This window comes from Myxocyprinus asiaticus, chromosome 46, assembly GCF_019703515.2.
Source record: "Myxocyprinus asiaticus isolate MX2 ecotype Aquarium Trade chromosome 46, UBuf_Myxa_2, whole genome shotgun sequence".
Lineage (NCBI taxonomy): Eukaryota > Metazoa > Chordata > Actinopteri > Cypriniformes > Catostomidae > Myxocyprinus > Myxocyprinus asiaticus.
The window spans coordinates 4,273,248-4,292,548 of record NC_059389.1 but is presented as its reverse complement, the minus strand read 5'-3'; the positions used below and the strand labels follow the sequence as shown (position 1 = coordinate 4,292,548).

General features: G+C 37.8%; 1 protein-coding gene across 1 annotated transcript in view; it reads left to right on the top strand.

Moving 5' to 3' along the window:
• The window catches only part of syt7a (synaptotagmin VIIa), a 144,293-nt gene that overhangs the window by 121,790 nt on the left and 3,202 nt on the right, over positions 1 to 19,301 (top strand). The window contains exons 8-12 of the mRNA XM_051689313.1: positions 14,173 to 14,284; positions 15,972 to 16,239; positions 16,581 to 16,750; positions 17,190 to 17,304; positions 17,566 to 17,765. Of these exons, the coding sequence (XP_051545273.1) occupies positions 14,173 to 14,284; positions 15,972 to 16,239; positions 16,581 to 16,750; positions 17,190 to 17,304; positions 17,566 to 17,765 (865 nt within the window). The remainder of the gene's footprint in view (positions 1 to 14,172; positions 14,285 to 15,971; positions 16,240 to 16,580; positions 16,751 to 17,189; positions 17,305 to 17,565; positions 17,766 to 19,301) is intronic.

The following is a 19,301-nucleotide window of genomic DNA, read 5'->3' as shown; positions in this document are numbered from 1 at the left end:
AAATGCTAAAGCAGCAAGAAATACAATGTGGAAATGTGATTTTAACTTTAAGACTGAACTCTAAGAGGATGACATAATAGGATGAGATAATATATGCGCACAAGCTTTGATGTTGTATCTGATGTTTATATCTTTATGGAGTTCTTGAAGCAGCTTTAGCTAGATGTTCGGGGTCATATTTCACCCCAAAATCTAAAGAAAAAAAGAATATTGGACCCAAGTTTTTGTGTTTAGGTAAAGTCACTTACAGTACAAAACGGAATTACCTTTCCTTTAAACAAGCAAACAATCTGTGTTCCAGTGAGGCACTTACAATGGAAGTCAATGGGGCCAATTTTTGGAGGGTTTAAAGGCAGAAATGTGAAGCTTATAATTTTATAAAAGCACTTACTGTACAATAATTCTTCTGTAAAGACTCATGTATTGTTTGAGCTGTAAAGTTGTTTAAACAGTCGTTTTTATGGTCATTTTGTGGTTAATGTTTATGGCTTTTCGTCTTAATGGCAACAAAGTTGTAAAATTGGTTATAACTTTATACAGAAAAGGTTAGTAAGCAATTTAATGACACTAAAATCATGTTAACACACATATTGTTTATGTCTTCTGGCTATACCTTTGAAACAGTGAGTATTTAAACGTTTACGGATTGGCCCCATTGACTTTCATTGTAAGTGCCTCGCTGGAACATATAATTTTTTCTAAAGAAAAGGAGGGATGAGTCGAAATAAATTTTTGTGGTGATCAACATTATGCCACAAATGCTGTCGATAGAGCTTAACTTGTGTTCAAGATGGAATAATGTCCCCGTAATGGTCCTCAAAATTGGCTTCATTTTCTTTATGCACAATTATTTATTGTGTTCTGAAAATTTGACCCAGATATGTTCTTGAACTTTTCGTGAGATTAACACATGTGTTTTGTGTGGAGAGAGAAAGAGAGATATTTTTGTCATGTAAAGATTCGTCTCACACACGCAGCTTTTCTCTGCCATTTTGCTGTTGATTCAAGCGTGCTGCACCTTTATAAGGAGGCTTTGCTCTGGATTTGGGCTGAAGCTCCCACTGTGATCATGGCATTTAGAATGAATGGGAGAGCACACACACGCGCGCACAGTATAAATGGCTTGCTGTAAAACTCATGACTGTTATGTAAGAGGGGGATCTTTCTGATTTAAACCCAGCCTTATGGGGTCATCTCTCTCTCTCTCTCTCTCTCATCTCTCTATTCACACTTTAGCGTAATTTCAGATATATTTTCATATATATGAAAATGTATTTGTAGACTGAGAATTTTTATGTGCACTGAAAGACAAGCGGAAATGAAATCATGTGATCCACAAGTACTCTGTAAGGACCCAATGCATCAACTAGTGGCAAAACTAACCGAGTAGTCGACTAGTCGTGCAACCCCTACTGTGTAGTATATACTGCCATTTTTAAGAATACAATATTAGGCAGGTGGTTTTAATATTGTGGCTGATCGGTGTATGTGTGTTTGTTAAGGTTAAAGTATAGTATGTAGCAGCCATGAAACCCAAGACACAATTGGACACTTTGCTCCACATGTTGTTCTGTGTTCTCAGTGGGCCCGATCTGGATTATAGTATCAGCAGGAATTAAACCCCCCCGTGACAAAAGCTTGTTCCTTTATTGACTGTGTTTAAACTTACACATGTTCACACACATACACAGAGTGGGTGGATTGTGTGTACACTCATGCCCACGTTTGTTTAGCTTTTTCAGATAACAGGATGCCGTGGTTTGTGTCCGTGAATACATATATTGTTACGAGCACTCACTTGCATAAAAATGCATATAATTTAAATTATTACGTAAGGAGGTTCTTTATGCAGGACTGTACCCACATTTAACACAATTTTAAAATTAGCTTCATCAGCATCAGTGAAGAATTGCATAAAAATTTAATTTTGTCTGGTGAACATGGCTTGAAAGTTTAAACTTGATATTACAGCACATATTAGATTAGACACACATACAGGTCTTCCTCATGTCAGCTGCTAGAGAATAATCGAGCTGTCCGTGGTGTTGAAACTGTGTTAGAGCTTCAGTCTATCTATATGTCTGTCTGTCTGTCTACTGTATCTATCTGTCTATCTTCCTATCTGTCTGTCTCCGTCTGTCATTCTGTCTGTCTGTCAGCCATTCTGTCTGTCTGTCTGTTGGTCATTCTCTCTGTCTGTCTTTCTATCTGTCTGTCTGTCTACTGTATTTATCTGTCTATCTTCCTATCTGTCTGTCATTCTGTCAGTCTGTCTATCTGTCGGCCATTCTGTCTGTCTGTTGGTCATTCTCTCTGTCTGTCTGTCAACTGTATCTATCTGTCTATCTTCCTATCTGTCTGTCTCCGTCTGTCGTTCTGTCAGTATGTCTGTTGGCCATTCTGTCTGTCTGTCTATCTATCTATCTGTCGGTCATTCTATCTATCTATCTATCTATCTGTCGTTGTATCGTTCTATCATTCTGTCTGGGTATGTCATCATTCTAGTTTTGCTGTCTAGTGTAGCTAGATTATTACATACAGTCTGGTCCACTTTTCAGGCCAAGAACTTAGACAGGAAGACTGATGTATAGCGACCAACCACAGTTTTGTTTTTTTATTCATTTTTTGTTTTTTTGTTTTTTTGTTTTTTGCATGCTGATTAGGGCCAAGTAAATCTGAAATCCATCATATTTCAGTAATAGATCAGCGTAGAAGGTAAAAGTGGATTCTATAATTCTTATGGATCTAGTGTACTTGCTACTAAGTGCCTTAAAGAAAACTGAGTAGATTTCAAAGATTCAAAGCCATGAACCTGGCAAATCTTGGCAACTTCTAATTCTTTCTCAAAAGCACTCTGTGTAGCAGCCTTGTACTTCGTGAACACTACATTGCACTAAAGTACTTGCCATTTTTGTGTGTGATAGCAACAGACAGCCAATGAACATAACACAACCTAAATAAATCCTCAACAATGCTGCATCAACAACATGATGTACTTACACTTCAAATGGCTTGTTTTTGGAGCTACACGTGTGTAAATTAAGGATTTTTATGGGAAACTTTGTCTTGGGGCTGTCTGTCTTGCCCAAGAGCATCAGATTTTAATTGAGCTGTTCTGCCGTGCACGAGCGAAGATTAGATCTGGGATGGACTGTGTGCCTGTGTATTTATAGATGTGTGTGTGTCTTGTGTTTGTGTGTTCAGTGTAGAAGGCTGCTGTCTAAGAAATTATGCCACGCTTTGAATGAACTGAATGAGCGTGTGTGTATGTGTGTGTGTGTGCACTTGTTCTACTGGACAGCCTTTGACTTTGTCTCGAAAGGCCTGTTTTATCTCATACACACTTAAAAAAATAATGAGTTATTAGCAGAAACAGGCGCGTGGAAACGCACACGGGCTTGCAGCGCTGTGCAGAGTGGGTTGGTTATATAATGATCTCTAGTACATTCTGAAGCATGGATGTATTGAGAAGTGTGAGTGTATGATACTTCCTGCATGATTTTGTGTTTGTGTTATGTGTTTATTATGGGAAGCTATATGGAGAGGGAGGGAGGGATGGATGGCTGTATGTTTGGCATCTCTCTTCAGCCTGGACATGTCGTGTGTTTACTCTGCGGCAAGAGAGAGGTGCGTGCATTGGTCCTGGGGCAGGTAACGCAGGATAGTATAACAGGTCACGGTGAACCCCAAATCTACCCGCCTCCAGCCCGCCTCTGAGTGTGTGTGTGTGTATGTTTGATGGTGTATGTTTACGTGTGTGTGTTAGCGAGGCGCTCACCTGTACCTGTCATATATCCTCCTCCTCGTCTGCTGTGTTTGCACCGTGGTCTCCTGTTTGCTCCCCACCCCCACCCCCACCCCCCCCAATCCCTCAAACACACCATGCATACACTCTCACACTCCCTGTGTCCACCACCCCTTGGTTGCTATGCCAACAGCCCACTTTCGAGGTGAGAGCGCTTGGAAGAGCAGATTCCAGATGTCAGGGGGAATTTGGGTTCTTTCTGCCCCCTACTGGTGACTCCACACACCTGCAGGCTGCCGTCTGCACCTCCTCATCAGGGCCGTTTATATCTGCAGATACATACTCGAGCTTCATTAGCAAATAAAATAAAATCCCTGAACTCATCATAAACATATCATAAAAGGAAATATATCATTAAAAAAAATCAACTCAATTTCTGTGAACTGCTCATATACTCGAGAGATATCACTTACTCACATCTCCATCTATCCATTTCCCCCCCTCTTGCCATCCTCAATTCACTGCAGTAATACAAACAGAACTTTCACTTGATCATACTTTGACTTCTTTTGGAATTATTTTGGTTGGCCAAGCAAATATGAACAAAATAGCTGGTCATGTTGTGTCTGAAATGCCAATGACCAAGAGCGTAGATTTGGGTTGTACTTGCTTGTTTTGATTACTGGAGGGGTTACCTCCCCTCATCTACCCCGGAATCTATTGCCCCTGCCAGTGACTCTGTATTAATTAATTGTTTTTACAACAGCTTAATTCAAACAAGGCTTATCCAATCATATTTTAGAGTCGGAACAGTAATAAAATTAAATACAATGGAAATATTAAGTAGAATTGATTCTTTATTGTTAAACAGGATCATGGACGACCTGGAAATATCAGGAGAATTTTTAAATTCTGATTTCCAGGCCTGGAAAATCACAGTAATGAATATAATCTTAACCCTGACAGCACACATACATCGCCCAGACGTCTATTTGATGTGTGTTTTAACATCTGGAAGACACATTTTTAATGTTGTTTGCTCATCTGCAATACATACTGTAAGATGTATGTCAATACGTATGTATCGGATGCCAATAAGACATTTTGCAGATGTCTCTGAGGTGTTTATAATTTAGAATGTTTGTAAATCAGATCTTTTTAAGATGTTTAGCAGAAGTTAATTAGATTTTTGATGGTTTCCTAATGTACGTGTGCTATCTGGGAAAAGTCTGTAGTGAATATACTGTTTTCCAGGCTAGAAATTGTTCTCTGTGAGTGCTATAGATAATAATCTATTTATAATGCTATATCATATTTTTTTTTTTTTTTTAACTCAACCAATCAGGAACAGAAAAGTCATGGAAATTGTTAATGTGGCGTTATCAGCCAAACGTCTAAGTAACCTTACATTGAGTCTCACGTCTACAGGCTGTAAATGAATTATTCATATCTTAGAGAAGTGTCTACATGTCCTTTATCTGTCCTCGATCGATAGCGAGGGGAAAAGGCAAAGATAGAGACAGAGAGATACAGAAAAAGAGATGGTCATTGTGTTCTTTCTGTTTTCTCTGTCCTCATTTCACCTGTTTTCATTCATTACACTCCACTCCAGTTCTGTTTATTCTCTTCAGTATGGGAATTCTGAAGTGATTCTCAGAGGTATACAGCGAATTCCTGAGAGGAATTTTCAGTCTGCAATTTGTTGATGTGTCTCAAGCAACCCAAATTGACTTTTACCACCCTTATCACAGTTTGTCAAACATCAACTCGCTAAACGACTACTTAAACAAAAATTTAAAGCTTTGTGATATACTTGTGGTAGGTAAAGTTCAATTAAAGTAGTAAATATTGCTAGTAACTAAGTTTTATCATTGTATCATCCGATACTGATCCTAACGGACAGCACACCAGCCTTAGAGGTCATTTGTTGCTATGGTTACCTCCTCACAAGAATGTGACCTCTGGCAGCGAGTGTCTTCTTGGTGGCAAGTGAAAATGCGCGCTCTGACTTTTGTTGTCACTGAAATGTTATTTTGTAAAATTCCGCTCCAGTGGTCTCTTGTTGCAATGGTTAAATCAGAATATACCTCGAAATACGAGCTCTCAAAGGTGCTGGAAGCAATTTTAGCAGTTGTACAACTTCATGAAGCAAACAGCAATGGTGTCAAAATAGCATTCTCAAACTTACGGCCCGGGTATACTTTGTTTATGCACGTTACGTATCGGATCGCGCCCGGCCGACCATGTTGCCTTTCTGAGTATACTTTTCTGACCACGAATGAATAGGAACATGTTCGACACATGTGCACTGCAATTGCTTTGTGACACTCTTTTAGTACAGTCAATGGCCAGCACATGTGCAGACTCAAGAAAGTCTAGGCGGCGCGTGGTCAAGCCGCGCAGCTGTGCTGATGACGCAATTGAACACGGAGTGATCAGCAACGTGGACGCGTGAAGTATACTTTGGTCTTTTGCATGTAGCGCCCTCATAACTGTCAAATTAACCGCGGCCTGCGGCTAATTTCCCCCCACTGTTTTTTTTTCTCCCATTTTCTCCCCAATTTGGAATGCCCAATTCCCAATGCTCTCCAAGTCCTCGTGGTGGCGTAGTGACTCGCCTCAACCTGGGTGGCGAATCTCAGTTGCCTCCACGTCTGAGACCGTCAATCCACGCATCTTATCACGTGGCTTGTTGAGCGCATTACCGCGGAGACATAGCGTGTGTGGAGACTAAACGCTATTCGCCACAGCATCCACACACAACTCACCATGAGAGCGAGAACCACATTATAGCGACCACAAGGAGGTTACCCCATGTGACTCTACCCTCCCTAGCAACCGGGCCAATTTGGTTGCTTAGGAGACCTGGCTGGAGTCACTCAGCACACCCTGGATTTGAACTCACGACTCCAGGGGTGGTAGTCAGCATCAATACTCGCTGAGCTACCTAGGCCCCATTTCCCCCCACTGTTTACAAAGACTAGAGACAAGCACTGTCACAGAGACAGGTGTAATTTGCACCTATTTAAAGGAATAGTTCACCCAAAAATGAAAATCCTCTCATGATTTACTCTCCTTTAATCCATCTCAGGTATGACTTTCCTTCTTCAGCAGAACCGAAGTGAAGATTTTTATAAGCACATTTTAGCTCTGTATGTCCATATAATGCAAGTAAACGAGTAAATGAGAGAATTTTCTGGTCTCGTTCGTTCTCGCTCATTCTAATTACTTCTGTTTCTAATTTCTTCATTTTTCACATCATATCTCCGGCAGCTAAGTGTGTGTGGGTTCAATAACAAGTGCAACCAAATTAAAAAAAAAAAACTAACAAGTAAACTAACCCATTAACAGATTGAGCCAATCAGTGCTGCATTAAGTTTACAATTAACCAATTACTGACTGAGCATCCATAGATCATGGATGATATTTAAAGAATTTAAACCCCTACCTCTCTTCCCTCCCTTTGAAACCTGAACCAACCTTGAACTGTATTTGTCTGTTTGTCTGTCTGTCTTGCTTTGCCTGCTTTATATGTTCTGGTGTGCGCTCTGGCTATGTCTGTGTGTCTTCAACATTACAGCCGTGTTTCCACCATCGGCTTGGTGCGATTCAAGTGAATTTACCAAGAATAAAAGTGACACCACTGAGAGGCTGTTGTCCCGAAACAGATGTGTTGACAGACAGACAATTTATGGTTTGTGCGTAAACCTACCCGCCCGAGCTAGCTCTGTTCTCCTGGACCTCCTTCGCTCTCCTTAGACTGGTGGGGATCCAGCTGTGACTGTTATTAATTTAAAGGTGTAGTTCACTCAAAAATAAAAACTTCTGTGGGACACAAAAGGGGATGTGTAGCAATATCCAAGCTGCTCTTTTGTTTCCATGCAAGTTCAAAATACTTGGAATATATATTGCATTCAGAAAGTATTAAGAGCCCTTCATTTTTTTTCACATTTTGTTATGTTGCATCCTTATGCTAAAATGCTTTAAATTATTATTATTTTTACATCAATCTACACTCCATACCCCATAATGACAAAGCAAAAACCAGATTTTTGATAACTTTGCAAATGTATTAAAAAGAAAAAACGGAAATATCACATTGACATAAGTATTCAGACCCTTAACTCAGTACTTAGTTGAAGCACCTTTGGCAGCGATTACAGCCTCAAGTCTTTTTGGGTATGATGCGACAAGCTTTGCACACCTGGATTTGAGGATTTTCTGCTATTGTTCCCTGCAGATCCTCTCAAGCTCTGTCAGGTTGGATCGGGACCGTCGGTGGACAGACATTTTCAGGTCTCTGATGCTCGATTAGGTTCAAGTCTGGCAAGGCCACTCAAGGACATTCACAGAGTTGTCCCTAAGCCACTCTTGCGTTGTCTTGGCTGTGTGCTTAGGGTCATTGTCCTGTTGGAAGGTGAACCTTTGGCCCAGTCTGAGGTTATATGCGCTCTGGACCAGGTTTTCGTTAAGGCTATCTCTGTATTTTGCTGCGTTCAGCTTTCCTACAACCCTGACCAGTCCCCCAGTCCCCCAGTCCCTGCCCCTGAAAAACACCCCCAAAGCATCATGATGCTACCACCACCATGCTTCACCGTTGGGATGGTATTGCACAGGTGATGAGCGGTGCCTGGTTTCCTCCAGACATGATGCTTGGAATTGAGGCCAAACAGTTCAATCTTCGTTTCATCAGACTAGAGAATCTTGTTTCTCACAGTCTGAGAGTCCTTTAGGTGTTTTTAATGTGTCTTGCACTGAGGAGAGGCTTCCATCTGGTCACTCTGCCATAAAGCCCAGATCGGTGGAGTGTTGCAGTGATTGTTGTCCTTCTGCAAGTTTCTCCCATCTCCACACATGATCTCTTGAGTTGAACCAGAGTGACAATCGGGTTCTTGGTCACCTCTCTTACCAAGGCCCTTCTCCTCCGATTGCTCAGTTTGGCCGGGCGGCCAGCTCTAGGAAGAGTCCTGGTTGTTCCAAACTTCTTTCATTTAAGAATTATGGAGGACAATGTGCTCTTGGGAACCTTCAATGCTGCCAAAACATGTTGTAGCCTTCCCCAGATCTGTGCCTTGACACAATCCTGTCTCTGAGCTCTGCAGGCAGTTCCTTTGACTTCATGGCTTGGTTTTTGCTCTGATATGCATTTTCAGACCTTATATAGACAGGTGTGTACCTTTCCAAATCATGTCCAATCAACTGAATTTGCCTCCAATCAAAGTGTAGAAACATCTCAATGATGATCCAGAGAAATGGGATGCACCTGAGCTAAATTTCAAGTGTCATAGCAAAGGGTCTGAATACTTATGTCAATGTGATATTTAAGTTTTTTCTTTTTAATACATTTGCAAAGTTTTCAAAAATCTGGTTTTTGCTTTGTCATTATGGGGTATGGAGTGTAGATTGATGTGAATTTTTTTTTGTTTTGTTTTTAAGGATTTTAGCATAAGGCTGCAACATAACAAAATGTGAAAAAATAAATAAATGAAGGGCTCTGAATACTTTCTGAATGCACTGTAGCACACAAGTGATATGGCCTACTTTTATGGTGCTGTTTTCCTTTTTGGAGCTTGACAACCATAGTCACCATCCACTTTCACTGTATAGGTCTGGGAAGGAGATCTAATGGGAAAGACATTCTGCTGTGTAACTCCTTTTGTGTTCTACAGAAGAAAGGAAAAAAAAAGAAAAAAATTCTCTCATCATTTACTCACCCTCATGCCATCCTAGATGTGTATCAGCAGAACACAAACTAATATCTCAGCTCTGTAGTTCCTCACAGTGCAAGTGAATGGTGGCCAGAATTTTTAAGCTAAAAAAAGCACATAAAGGTAGCATAAAAGTAATCCATACGACTTCAGTGGTTAAATCTAAATCTCCAGAAGTGGTATTATAGGTGTGGGCGAGAAACAGATCAATATTTAAGTCCTTTTTAACTATAAATTGTCCTCTGTACCCAGTAGGTGGTGATATGCACAAAGAATGAGAATTGCCAAAAACAAAAGAAGAATGTGAAAGTGGAGACTTATAGTAGAACCCCAATTCTGAAAAGTTGGGACAGTATGAAAAATGCTAATAAAAACAAAAAGGAGTGATTTGTAAATTATATTCACCCTTTGCTATATTGAAAGCACTACAACTACACATTATGTTTTTTCTTGTGAATTTTATTATTTTTTGAAAATGTACAGTAATTTCAAATCCGATGATTGCAACACACTCCAATAAAGTTGAGACAGGGGCAATTTAAGACTAATAACAATTTGACGAGTTAAAATAACAAGGTGTTGTGAAACAGGAGATTTTAAACAGGTGAGGCAATCGTGTCATAGTATATAAGGAGCCTCCAAAAACAACCTAGTCCTTCAAGAGCAAAGATCATTCGAGACTTGTCAATTTGCCAACAGATGCTTCAGCAAATAATCCAGCACTTTGAGAACTTTGAGATTTCACCCTCTACAGTGCACAATATAGTTAGAAGATTCAAGGAATATGATCAAATCTCGGTGTGTAAAGGGCAAGACGAAAACCATTTCTGAATGTGCGTGATCTCTGATCCCTCAGACGTCACTGTCTTAAAACAGCATTCATCTGTAATAAATATCATGAACATGGGTTTGGGATTACTTTAGTAAACCTTTGTTAGTCAACACCACTCAACGCTGCATCCACAGATGCAAGTTAAGACTTTAATATGTAAAGGAGAAGCCATACATCAACACTTTCAAGAAGCGCTGTCGACTTCTCTGGACTCGGTCTCATCTTAGATGGAAAGTAGAACAGTGGAACTGTGTTTTTTGGTCTGAAGAGTCCACATTTCCTAAAGTTTTTGAAAAACAAAGCCGTCATGTTATTGGGGCCAAAGAGGAAAAGGACCATCCAAGCTGTTATCAGCGTCAGGTCCAAAAGCCAGTGTGTGTATGGGCCAGGGGTGTGTCAGTGCCCATGGCATGGGTAACTCGCACATCTGTGAGAACACCATTAATGCAGACAGATATGTATACATTTTGGAGCAGCATATACTGCCATCCAGCACCGTCTTTCCCAGGGATGTCCCGGCATTTTCACAGGACAACTTCAAACCACATACTGCCCGGATTTCAACTGCATGACTGTGTAAGCAGAAGGTCCGGGTGTTAGATTGGCCTGCCTGCAGACCTGACCATCTCCAATTGAGAATGTGTGGTGCATTATAAAGTGCACAATATGGCAACGAAGACCCCGTACAACTGTGCAGCTGAAGACCAACTTAATGGATGAATGGGGGGAAATTCCACTTTTTAAACTTAACGAACTTGTGTCTTCAGTGCCTAAATGCTTAATAAGTGTTATTAGAAGAAATGGTGATGTTTCACAGTGGTAAACACTCGACTGTCCCAACTTTTTTGGAGCGTGTTGCAATGAACAATGAAATTCACAAGGAAAAACATCATATAATGTGTAGTTGTAGTGCTTTCAATATAGCAAAGGGTGAATATAATTTACAAATCACTCCTTTTTGTTTTTATTAGCATTTTTCATACTGTCCCAACTTTTTGGAATTGGGGTTGTAAAAAAGGACTTAAATATTTATCTGTTTCTCACTCACACTTTTCATATCACTTCTGAAGATATGGATTAAACACTTGAGTCATATGGATTACTTTTATGCTGCCTTTATATGCTTTTTGGAGCTTCAAAGTTCTGGTCACCATTTACTTGCGTTGTATGGACCCACAGAGCAGAGATATTCTTCTAAAAATCTTTGTTTGTGTTCAGCAGAAGACAGAAAGTCATTCACATCTGGGATGGCATGAGGGTGAGTAAATGATAAAAGAATTTTCATTTTTGGGTGAACTATCCCTTTAAGCACAAAAAGTCCCAAAACCATCACATTAATTTGGATGAAATCTCCCTACCAGTCTAAAGACAGTCTGATCTTCTTCCGTGTCTCTCTTTCCCCTTCTGTTCTCTGTGTTCTGCTGTGTTACCATTGCTGTGTTCCTTTACTCTATTTGTTTACATGTTCTCTCTCTTTCTCTTTCCAGCTTTCATTTCCTCTCTTTCTCTTTAAAGCTTCACCTCTCTCCGGAAACAAATGCTCCTCCTGGTCTCTTTGTCTTTTTTTTTTTTTTTTTTTTTTCCATATAACTAATCTAGAATGTTTCTAGCTCTGTGTGTGCTTCTGTTTAACTTTCGTTTATCTCTTTCTCTCTGACTGACCAGACTCAAGAGTTTCTTGTCTTTCCAGGCGTCTGTCTCTCGCTTTCTCTCTCTCTTTTGCAGCTGTGCTGGTTTGGTTGACATCTCTCTCATGGTTTTGTTTGACTCTCTAGTCATGCAAATAATTTTCTGCCCTACCATCACAGAATAAAATGTCTCTCTTCCTTTTTTACTCTCTTTTTGTCTTTCTCCCTCCAGCTGTAACTTGTCTCTCAGTCCTCATCTGTGTTTATGTGGCACCTTCATTGCTTTTCTATGTTCATAGATGTCTTGTCTCTCTATGTGTTTATACTAATCGTCTGTTTCCTTTTAATTGTGCCTTGATCACTCAGTCTCATTCTAATATCAGCATTTGTCTTTCTCTTTTTCACCTCTGTCTCACTGTCCCTTTATCTCTGTTTCTGTCCTTTTGGCCCTTGCTCTGGTTTAGTTTGGTCCTGTCAACTAGTACAGTAGTTTAGTTAAATCATTTAAGGAATGTTTCCGGTTCAGTACAAGTTAAGATTGACAGCATTTGTGGCATAAAGGTGATTGCCACAGTAAAATGAACAGTAAACATTAAATTGCACACAGATTCAAAAGTATAGCCACAAGACTTTAAACATTATAGAAAGAATCACTTAATGACCTTGTCTATGTTCAATGCGATGATGCTGGTAAACCCAGTAAATTTCACGATATGCACAAGGATAACAAAAAGAGACATTATTTAACTATCCATAAAGCACTGTTTACATGAAGCAAACTCCAATTGCACTGAAGAAGAAATGCTTTTGCCTAGAAAAGTAGTCCCCCCACAATGAGGGCGAATTGGACATCTTCACAGATCAAATTATAAATGTTTTTTACTGATGTATTCATGAGAGCTTAAACAAAAGTGCAAGCTTCACATTTCAGAAACACTTCCGTTAGGTAAGTTACACAAATGACTAATTACTACTCTAAAATTGTAATCAGATTACTGACTTATTACTTTACCGAAAAAGTAATCACATTACAAATTACTTTTACGATTCTTTTTAAAACAATTTTCTGTTTTTTCCACTCAACTAATTAAAAATAATATTTATTTTTCTCTTTGTTTATTGACTCGTTAGGGGGCACATGCCCTCCAGCCAACAGTCAAACAGATGTACATATTAACATTATTCATGTTTTAAATGTATTTTATATATATAAAATTATTTTACAAATATGTGTCACTGTAGTAAAGTACAGTAATTAAAAGTAATTCACTTTATTGAAAGTCAGTAACTGTAATCTGATTACAAGAATTTGAAATGTATTGCACGACACTACTTTTTATACTAAAAAAGTAACTAAAGATAACACTTTATTTTACAGTGCCCTTGTTACACATATTACATGTATCGACTATAGTAATAACAGTCAATTATGCATAATAACAAGCAACTAACCCTAAACCTATAGTAAGTACATGTTGTTAATTAGTAATAATCAGTATTACTTGTATAATTACACTGTAACAAGGACACAGTAAAATAAAGTTTAACCTAATAAAATTACAGTATTTAATTATTTTGAAATTAGATCACACCCAACACTGGTCACAGTTATTTTTTTGTAGTAATTGACATTATACCGCAAATGTTGTCAAAGGACATTAACTTTTTTTGAACCCGGAACATTCCTTTAAGTAGATTTTCCAGTTTAGGCCAACCACCCCACTTCGAACACCACGGCTGGAAAACAAAACGGATTGCTCCGTGACATGATGAGTTTTGACAGATGTTTGCTGAGAGGTTTATCTGGCAGCTCACTGTATCTTTTGCATCGATTATTCATCTGTTTGTGTCCAATTTTGGGGTTTTATAAACTGAAGTTGCACTTTGACCCATAATGGCTATATGTTTTATAACAAGAATTGTCAAAAAGATTTGAAACGGTTTGTTTTTATTGTATTTATCTGTTGTGGCTTTTTTGTTCAAGCAATCAAAGGTAAAATTCATTCTTATGCCTGTTAATGAATTGTGTTCATATTCTTGTCCATTTCCAAAATTTTTGATGAAGTCGGTCAAAAGTAAGTCGATGCTTTTCAGGGTCAAAAGGTCATGTGGGTTTGAATTTGTTCGATTCATTGGCCGAATGCTAGAAGAAAAAAATGGAATGGAGTGAAACGAGAGACCCATGTAAGTAAACAACACTGGTATATTTAGTAATCTCTCTTTCTCTCTATTTCTCTCCATCTATCTCTCTCCGTGCAGTAGGAATATGGGGACTAAGCCAGCTAACAGTCCTAAGGGTCAGCCGCCAGACGCGGACGGGCATTCATCAGTATCAGACCTTGCCAACTCACTCACTGGAGATATGGTGATGGTAGGACAGTGTGTTGTTGTGTGCACTTAGGTTATGAATAGTCTTTTGTAGTTTGACTATCAGCACAAAGTCTGGTCCACATTACAAGGGCATCCCACCCGTTTACACCGGATATTAAGATGCGTTTTAGCAGTCTGTTTGAAACAGTACGATGCTATGGTTTAAACAGGGTCAAAAGCGGGATCCAATAGCACATTTGACCATATTGGGCTCGTATCTTAAATGCTCATCTGTTCAAATGTGTTCGAAACCAAAGCAAAGCACCGCCTGTTTTTATGATTTAATGCCACTATCCATTTTCCCTATTAAACTGATAAAACAAATTGTGCAAGGACAATCAATCAGATTGGAGCTTAGTGTTTTGAGAAAGCTCTTGTCATTTTTGTATGCAACATTCATCAGATGGTCTCTAGGCGTGCCCGTCAGAGACTCAGTCCTGAATAATTTGAGTTTGTTATGTGTGTCTGTATGTGTGTTTGCGATCTCTCCATGTGTCATGCTGAGTCATAACCACAAGGGCTAAAGTTTGTTCACCTAATGCTTAAAGTCTCTTATCTGTCTCAACAGCATCAAGGCTTAAGGGAGATCCGTGTGTCTGTGTGTTTTTCTCGATCAATATTGGAATAACAGCAGACCTCTCTGAATTGTTTTAAAGAACACAAAAGTCAGATTTTGAATCACAGAGATGTGTTTTGATTAGCACACTAACATACTAGTCTTACTGTTTCTGTAGTACATTTAAAAACTTTAATAAGTTAACTTTACTCAATTGATTGAGTAAACTCGTTTACTCAATTTTATTGAGTAATGGTGTCTCCAACACTTGTGTAATTAAGTTTACTTGACTTGATGTTTATATAGAATAAACGTAACTATTTAATTAAAGGCAACTAGATGCAGTAGACTCATATTTGCTATTTAAATGTTGTTGATTCAACTTTATAATTTAAGTTGAATGGACTCAAATTTAGGTCATGCAATAACACAGTTTAAATAATGAAGATTAAAACTTATTCTAGGTCAATTATTAAATAAACTTATTTCTTCACAATGACATTATTTCTTCAAGGGGAACTGAGCTAGTGTTAACGGGGTCCAACATGATTTGACACAAAACAACATAAAACTACAAAAGAGCTAAAACTACTAAAACCTCTATGAATGCATAAAAACAACTATTTAAAAAGATAAATAGTACTAGTTAGTAGTAAATAGTTAAATATATGTTCCCTTTGACCAATGAAACATAATTTATTAATTCAAGCACAAGGCATTGTGGGTAATTTTGTACTCAATAGCTTGTGTTATTAACACTTAAAATATTAAGTCTATGGATTTAAAAAAAATGAGTTCAAGGAACTTGACATTTCAAGTAATGTTTAATTAAGACAACTTGATTTTCCCAGTAATGACAAAATTGGGGTTTGCAGTGTATAAAGTATAAATAACCACATTCATTTCCAACTGGATGCCATTTACATGCAACATAGTGGGGTCATATCACAACAATGTAGCATACTACTGTCTTAAATCTTTATCTTCGCGTATTATTTCACATACTATTTAAAAAATTGTCATAAATCATCATTACCTACAAAAGTAAGTAGTTTACAGTATATACTGCACAGTATTCAAGTAAGCAAACTAATATTCCATTCTGAACATCTCTCTCTTTTCCCCTTTCCAGTTGTCTCCAGGGTCAGAAGACGACGACCACGAAGGTCCTATTAGCGAGAAACTGGGCAGGATTCAGTTCAGCTTGGGCTACAGTTTCCAAGACACCACCCTAACGGTGAAAATACTCAAAGGTCAGGACTTGCCCGCAAAAGACTTCTCTGGGACCTCTGACCCATTCGTTAAAATCTACCTACTGCCTGACAGAAAGCACAAACTCGAGACCAAAGTAAAGAGAAAGAACCTAAATCCTCACTGGAACGAAACATTTCTATTTGAGGGTGAGTTTTGGATGACCCATTTTTTTTTTCATTATTGTTCAATGCAAGCTCTATTGACACCATTTGTGGCATAAAGTTGATTACCACAGAAAATTATTTCAATTAAATGTGTTACTGTAACTGCAAAGATTCCAGTTACAGTAAGGCACTTGTATCGGAGATAACATCTTTACATCAAGTTCACAGTTTTTATACAGAGGATTAAAAATCAGAAATGCAAAACTTGTGTATTTGTTAAAGCACTTGAATTATTCTGTAAAAAAAAATGTTATTGCAATAATTATGCATACACCTGATAAAACAAGTCAGGCGATAATCCTCACATCTCTCACTCCACTCAGGATTCCCGTATGAGAAGGTCCGGGAAAGAACGCTTTATCTCCAGGTGTTGGACTACGATCGGTTCAGCCGTAACGACCCGATCGGTGAAGTCTCCATACCTCTGAATAAAGTGGAGCTTGGACAATTAAAAACATTCTGGAAGGATCTTAAACCTTGCAGTGATGGCAGCGTGAGTGAACTTTAGTTTTCAAAGGCTTTAGGAAGATCATAATGGAGACGAGGGGCTGGTCGGGCCTGGTTTTACATGGATAATCATTGTTCAAGAGATACACAGACTTCAAACCACTTTGAAACCGGCCAATATTTCAATTGAATGCAAGTATGAATGAGATTTGAGAGGTGAAGATTATCAGCAAATGCTTACATTTCTAAGTGAAAGAGATTGTACTGTTAAAATGAAAAACATTTGTAGTATTAAGTTGATATTTGAGGTCTCTCAATATATAGTTCTATTTTATAGTACCTTTGAAGACAGTAAAACTCGAAAGCTGGAGCCTTAGGGCACTCCTTATGGATCTTGATGGGAGAAAACAGTATATGTGACATTTACAATTGTAGTCCATTCTTACTGGGTGATTATTAGTTTTGGTGCCTGTTTTGTGTTTTAGGGAAGTCGTGGAGATTTGCTGGTGTCTTTGTGTTATAACCCCACTGCCAACACCATCACTGTTAATATAATAAAAGCACGCAATCTTAAAGCCATGGACATCGGGGGCACCTCAGGTATACACACACACACATAGTTACGAAGACACACTGAGACCATGAATAAATACATATACATATTTTCGTAAAAATGCATTTACACTTCTTTATTTAATACATATTTTACGAACCCAGAGCTTTAATGACCAAGAAATGCTCTGTACAGTTTATGACAGACAAGAGTATGTAGATGCAATTAGCTAAAATGTGTTGCACAGTTGGAACGTTGCAGAACTAATTTACATAAACCATGCCCTTTTTTTCTCTGATTGGCTTTAGACCCATATGTAAAAGTATGGCTAATGCACAAGGACAAGCGTGTGGAGAAGAAGAAGACAGTGACCATAAAGCGCTGCCTGAACCCCGTTTTTAACGAATCCTTCCCTTTTGACGTGCCCGCACATGTTCTCAGAGAAACCACCATCATCATCACCGTCATGGATAAAGATCGACTGAGCCGCAATGATGTCATTGGAAAGGTGAGGACACAAACTTCCCGTTCCTATCTCAAGAGGTAATATCTTTTCAAATACATAGCTATTCGATGATACATGTTTTTTCTCAATCCGAATTGTATACAAAAACAATGAGAATCTCAATTAGAGTGATAGCATGAAAGATGAACGTAAAATTACACTAAATACAACAAATATGTTCGCAATTTAGCATCTTCATTGTCTTGACATAATGTTGTCTAAATGTGGTGACAGTCTCATGAATCACCTAGGAGGAGTATTTAAAAGTTCAGAGACTGCAATATTCAAAAAATCCAAAATGGCCGACTTCGTGTTGGGCAGACCTAATGACTAAAATTATGAAAGTTGTCCAGCTTGATGAGAACTATAAATGTACCAGTTTTGGTGACTGTAGGTGAAAATAGGGGTGCTACAGAGGCCTTCTTACACACCCATTTTAAAGGGGTCACTACAGAGCCCCCCCACCCCCCCACACATACCCATGCTTGAACTTTTGCCCAGAACTAATGGCCAACGACTCTGATGTGTATGCAAAATTTAATGAAATAGTAAGCATGCCAGGTGCCTCAAAAACACCCAAATATAGGAAAAAAGGAATAATAAATATTTATGCGTTGCCATGGCAACAGTATTTAACTTTCAGTGCTTGGGCCCTAATTACTGAATTACAATAAATCTTTTAATTTAAATTATTTACATTTAAAAACAGTACAACAAATACTACTATAATGTATAAATACTTGATGGTTTCAATAATATTATAATTTTTTCACATTCCGTGAATGAGAATTCGATTGTTTTTTTATTTACTTTGTTTTGCATTACAAAAAATACAATAAAAAAAAGTCAAAATTGCTATACTACAAAAATTATTTTAATTATATTAGTGGAAATAAAAAGCAGTACAACAATTACTGCCATGATGTATAAATACTTGATCATTTAAACAAAATATCATTATTTTTTATCATATTATGGTAATGAGAGTAAGATTGTTTATTTAATTTGTTGTTGTGCATTATGACCATAAAATGGTTACTGAGAAATGTAATTACATTCGTAATGAAGTTACGTTTTAGTGACAATACTGATTTTAAATAAAAAATTACGCTTTTTTATTATACCTTTTTTTTTTGTGTGTTTTCTTTGCATATTTTTTCATTAAATAATTGGTTTTTTTTTCATATAACAATAATGAGAATACAATTATTATTTATTTAAACAAGTTCTTTTGCATTATGGCCATAAATTGTCTACTGAGAAATGTAATTAAATTTGGATTGATGATACTTTTTAGTTAGTTACAACTCTGATTTAAAATTAAAAAAAATAAGCTTACTTGTTATATGATTTTTTGTGTTATGTTTTTGCATATATATATATATATATATATATATATATATATATATATATATATATATATATATATATATATATATATATATATTGCATTTAAATAATATATCTTTTTTTTTTTCATATTACAGTAATGAGAATAAGATGATTATTTATTTAGTTACAGTAGTATTTTTGCATTAC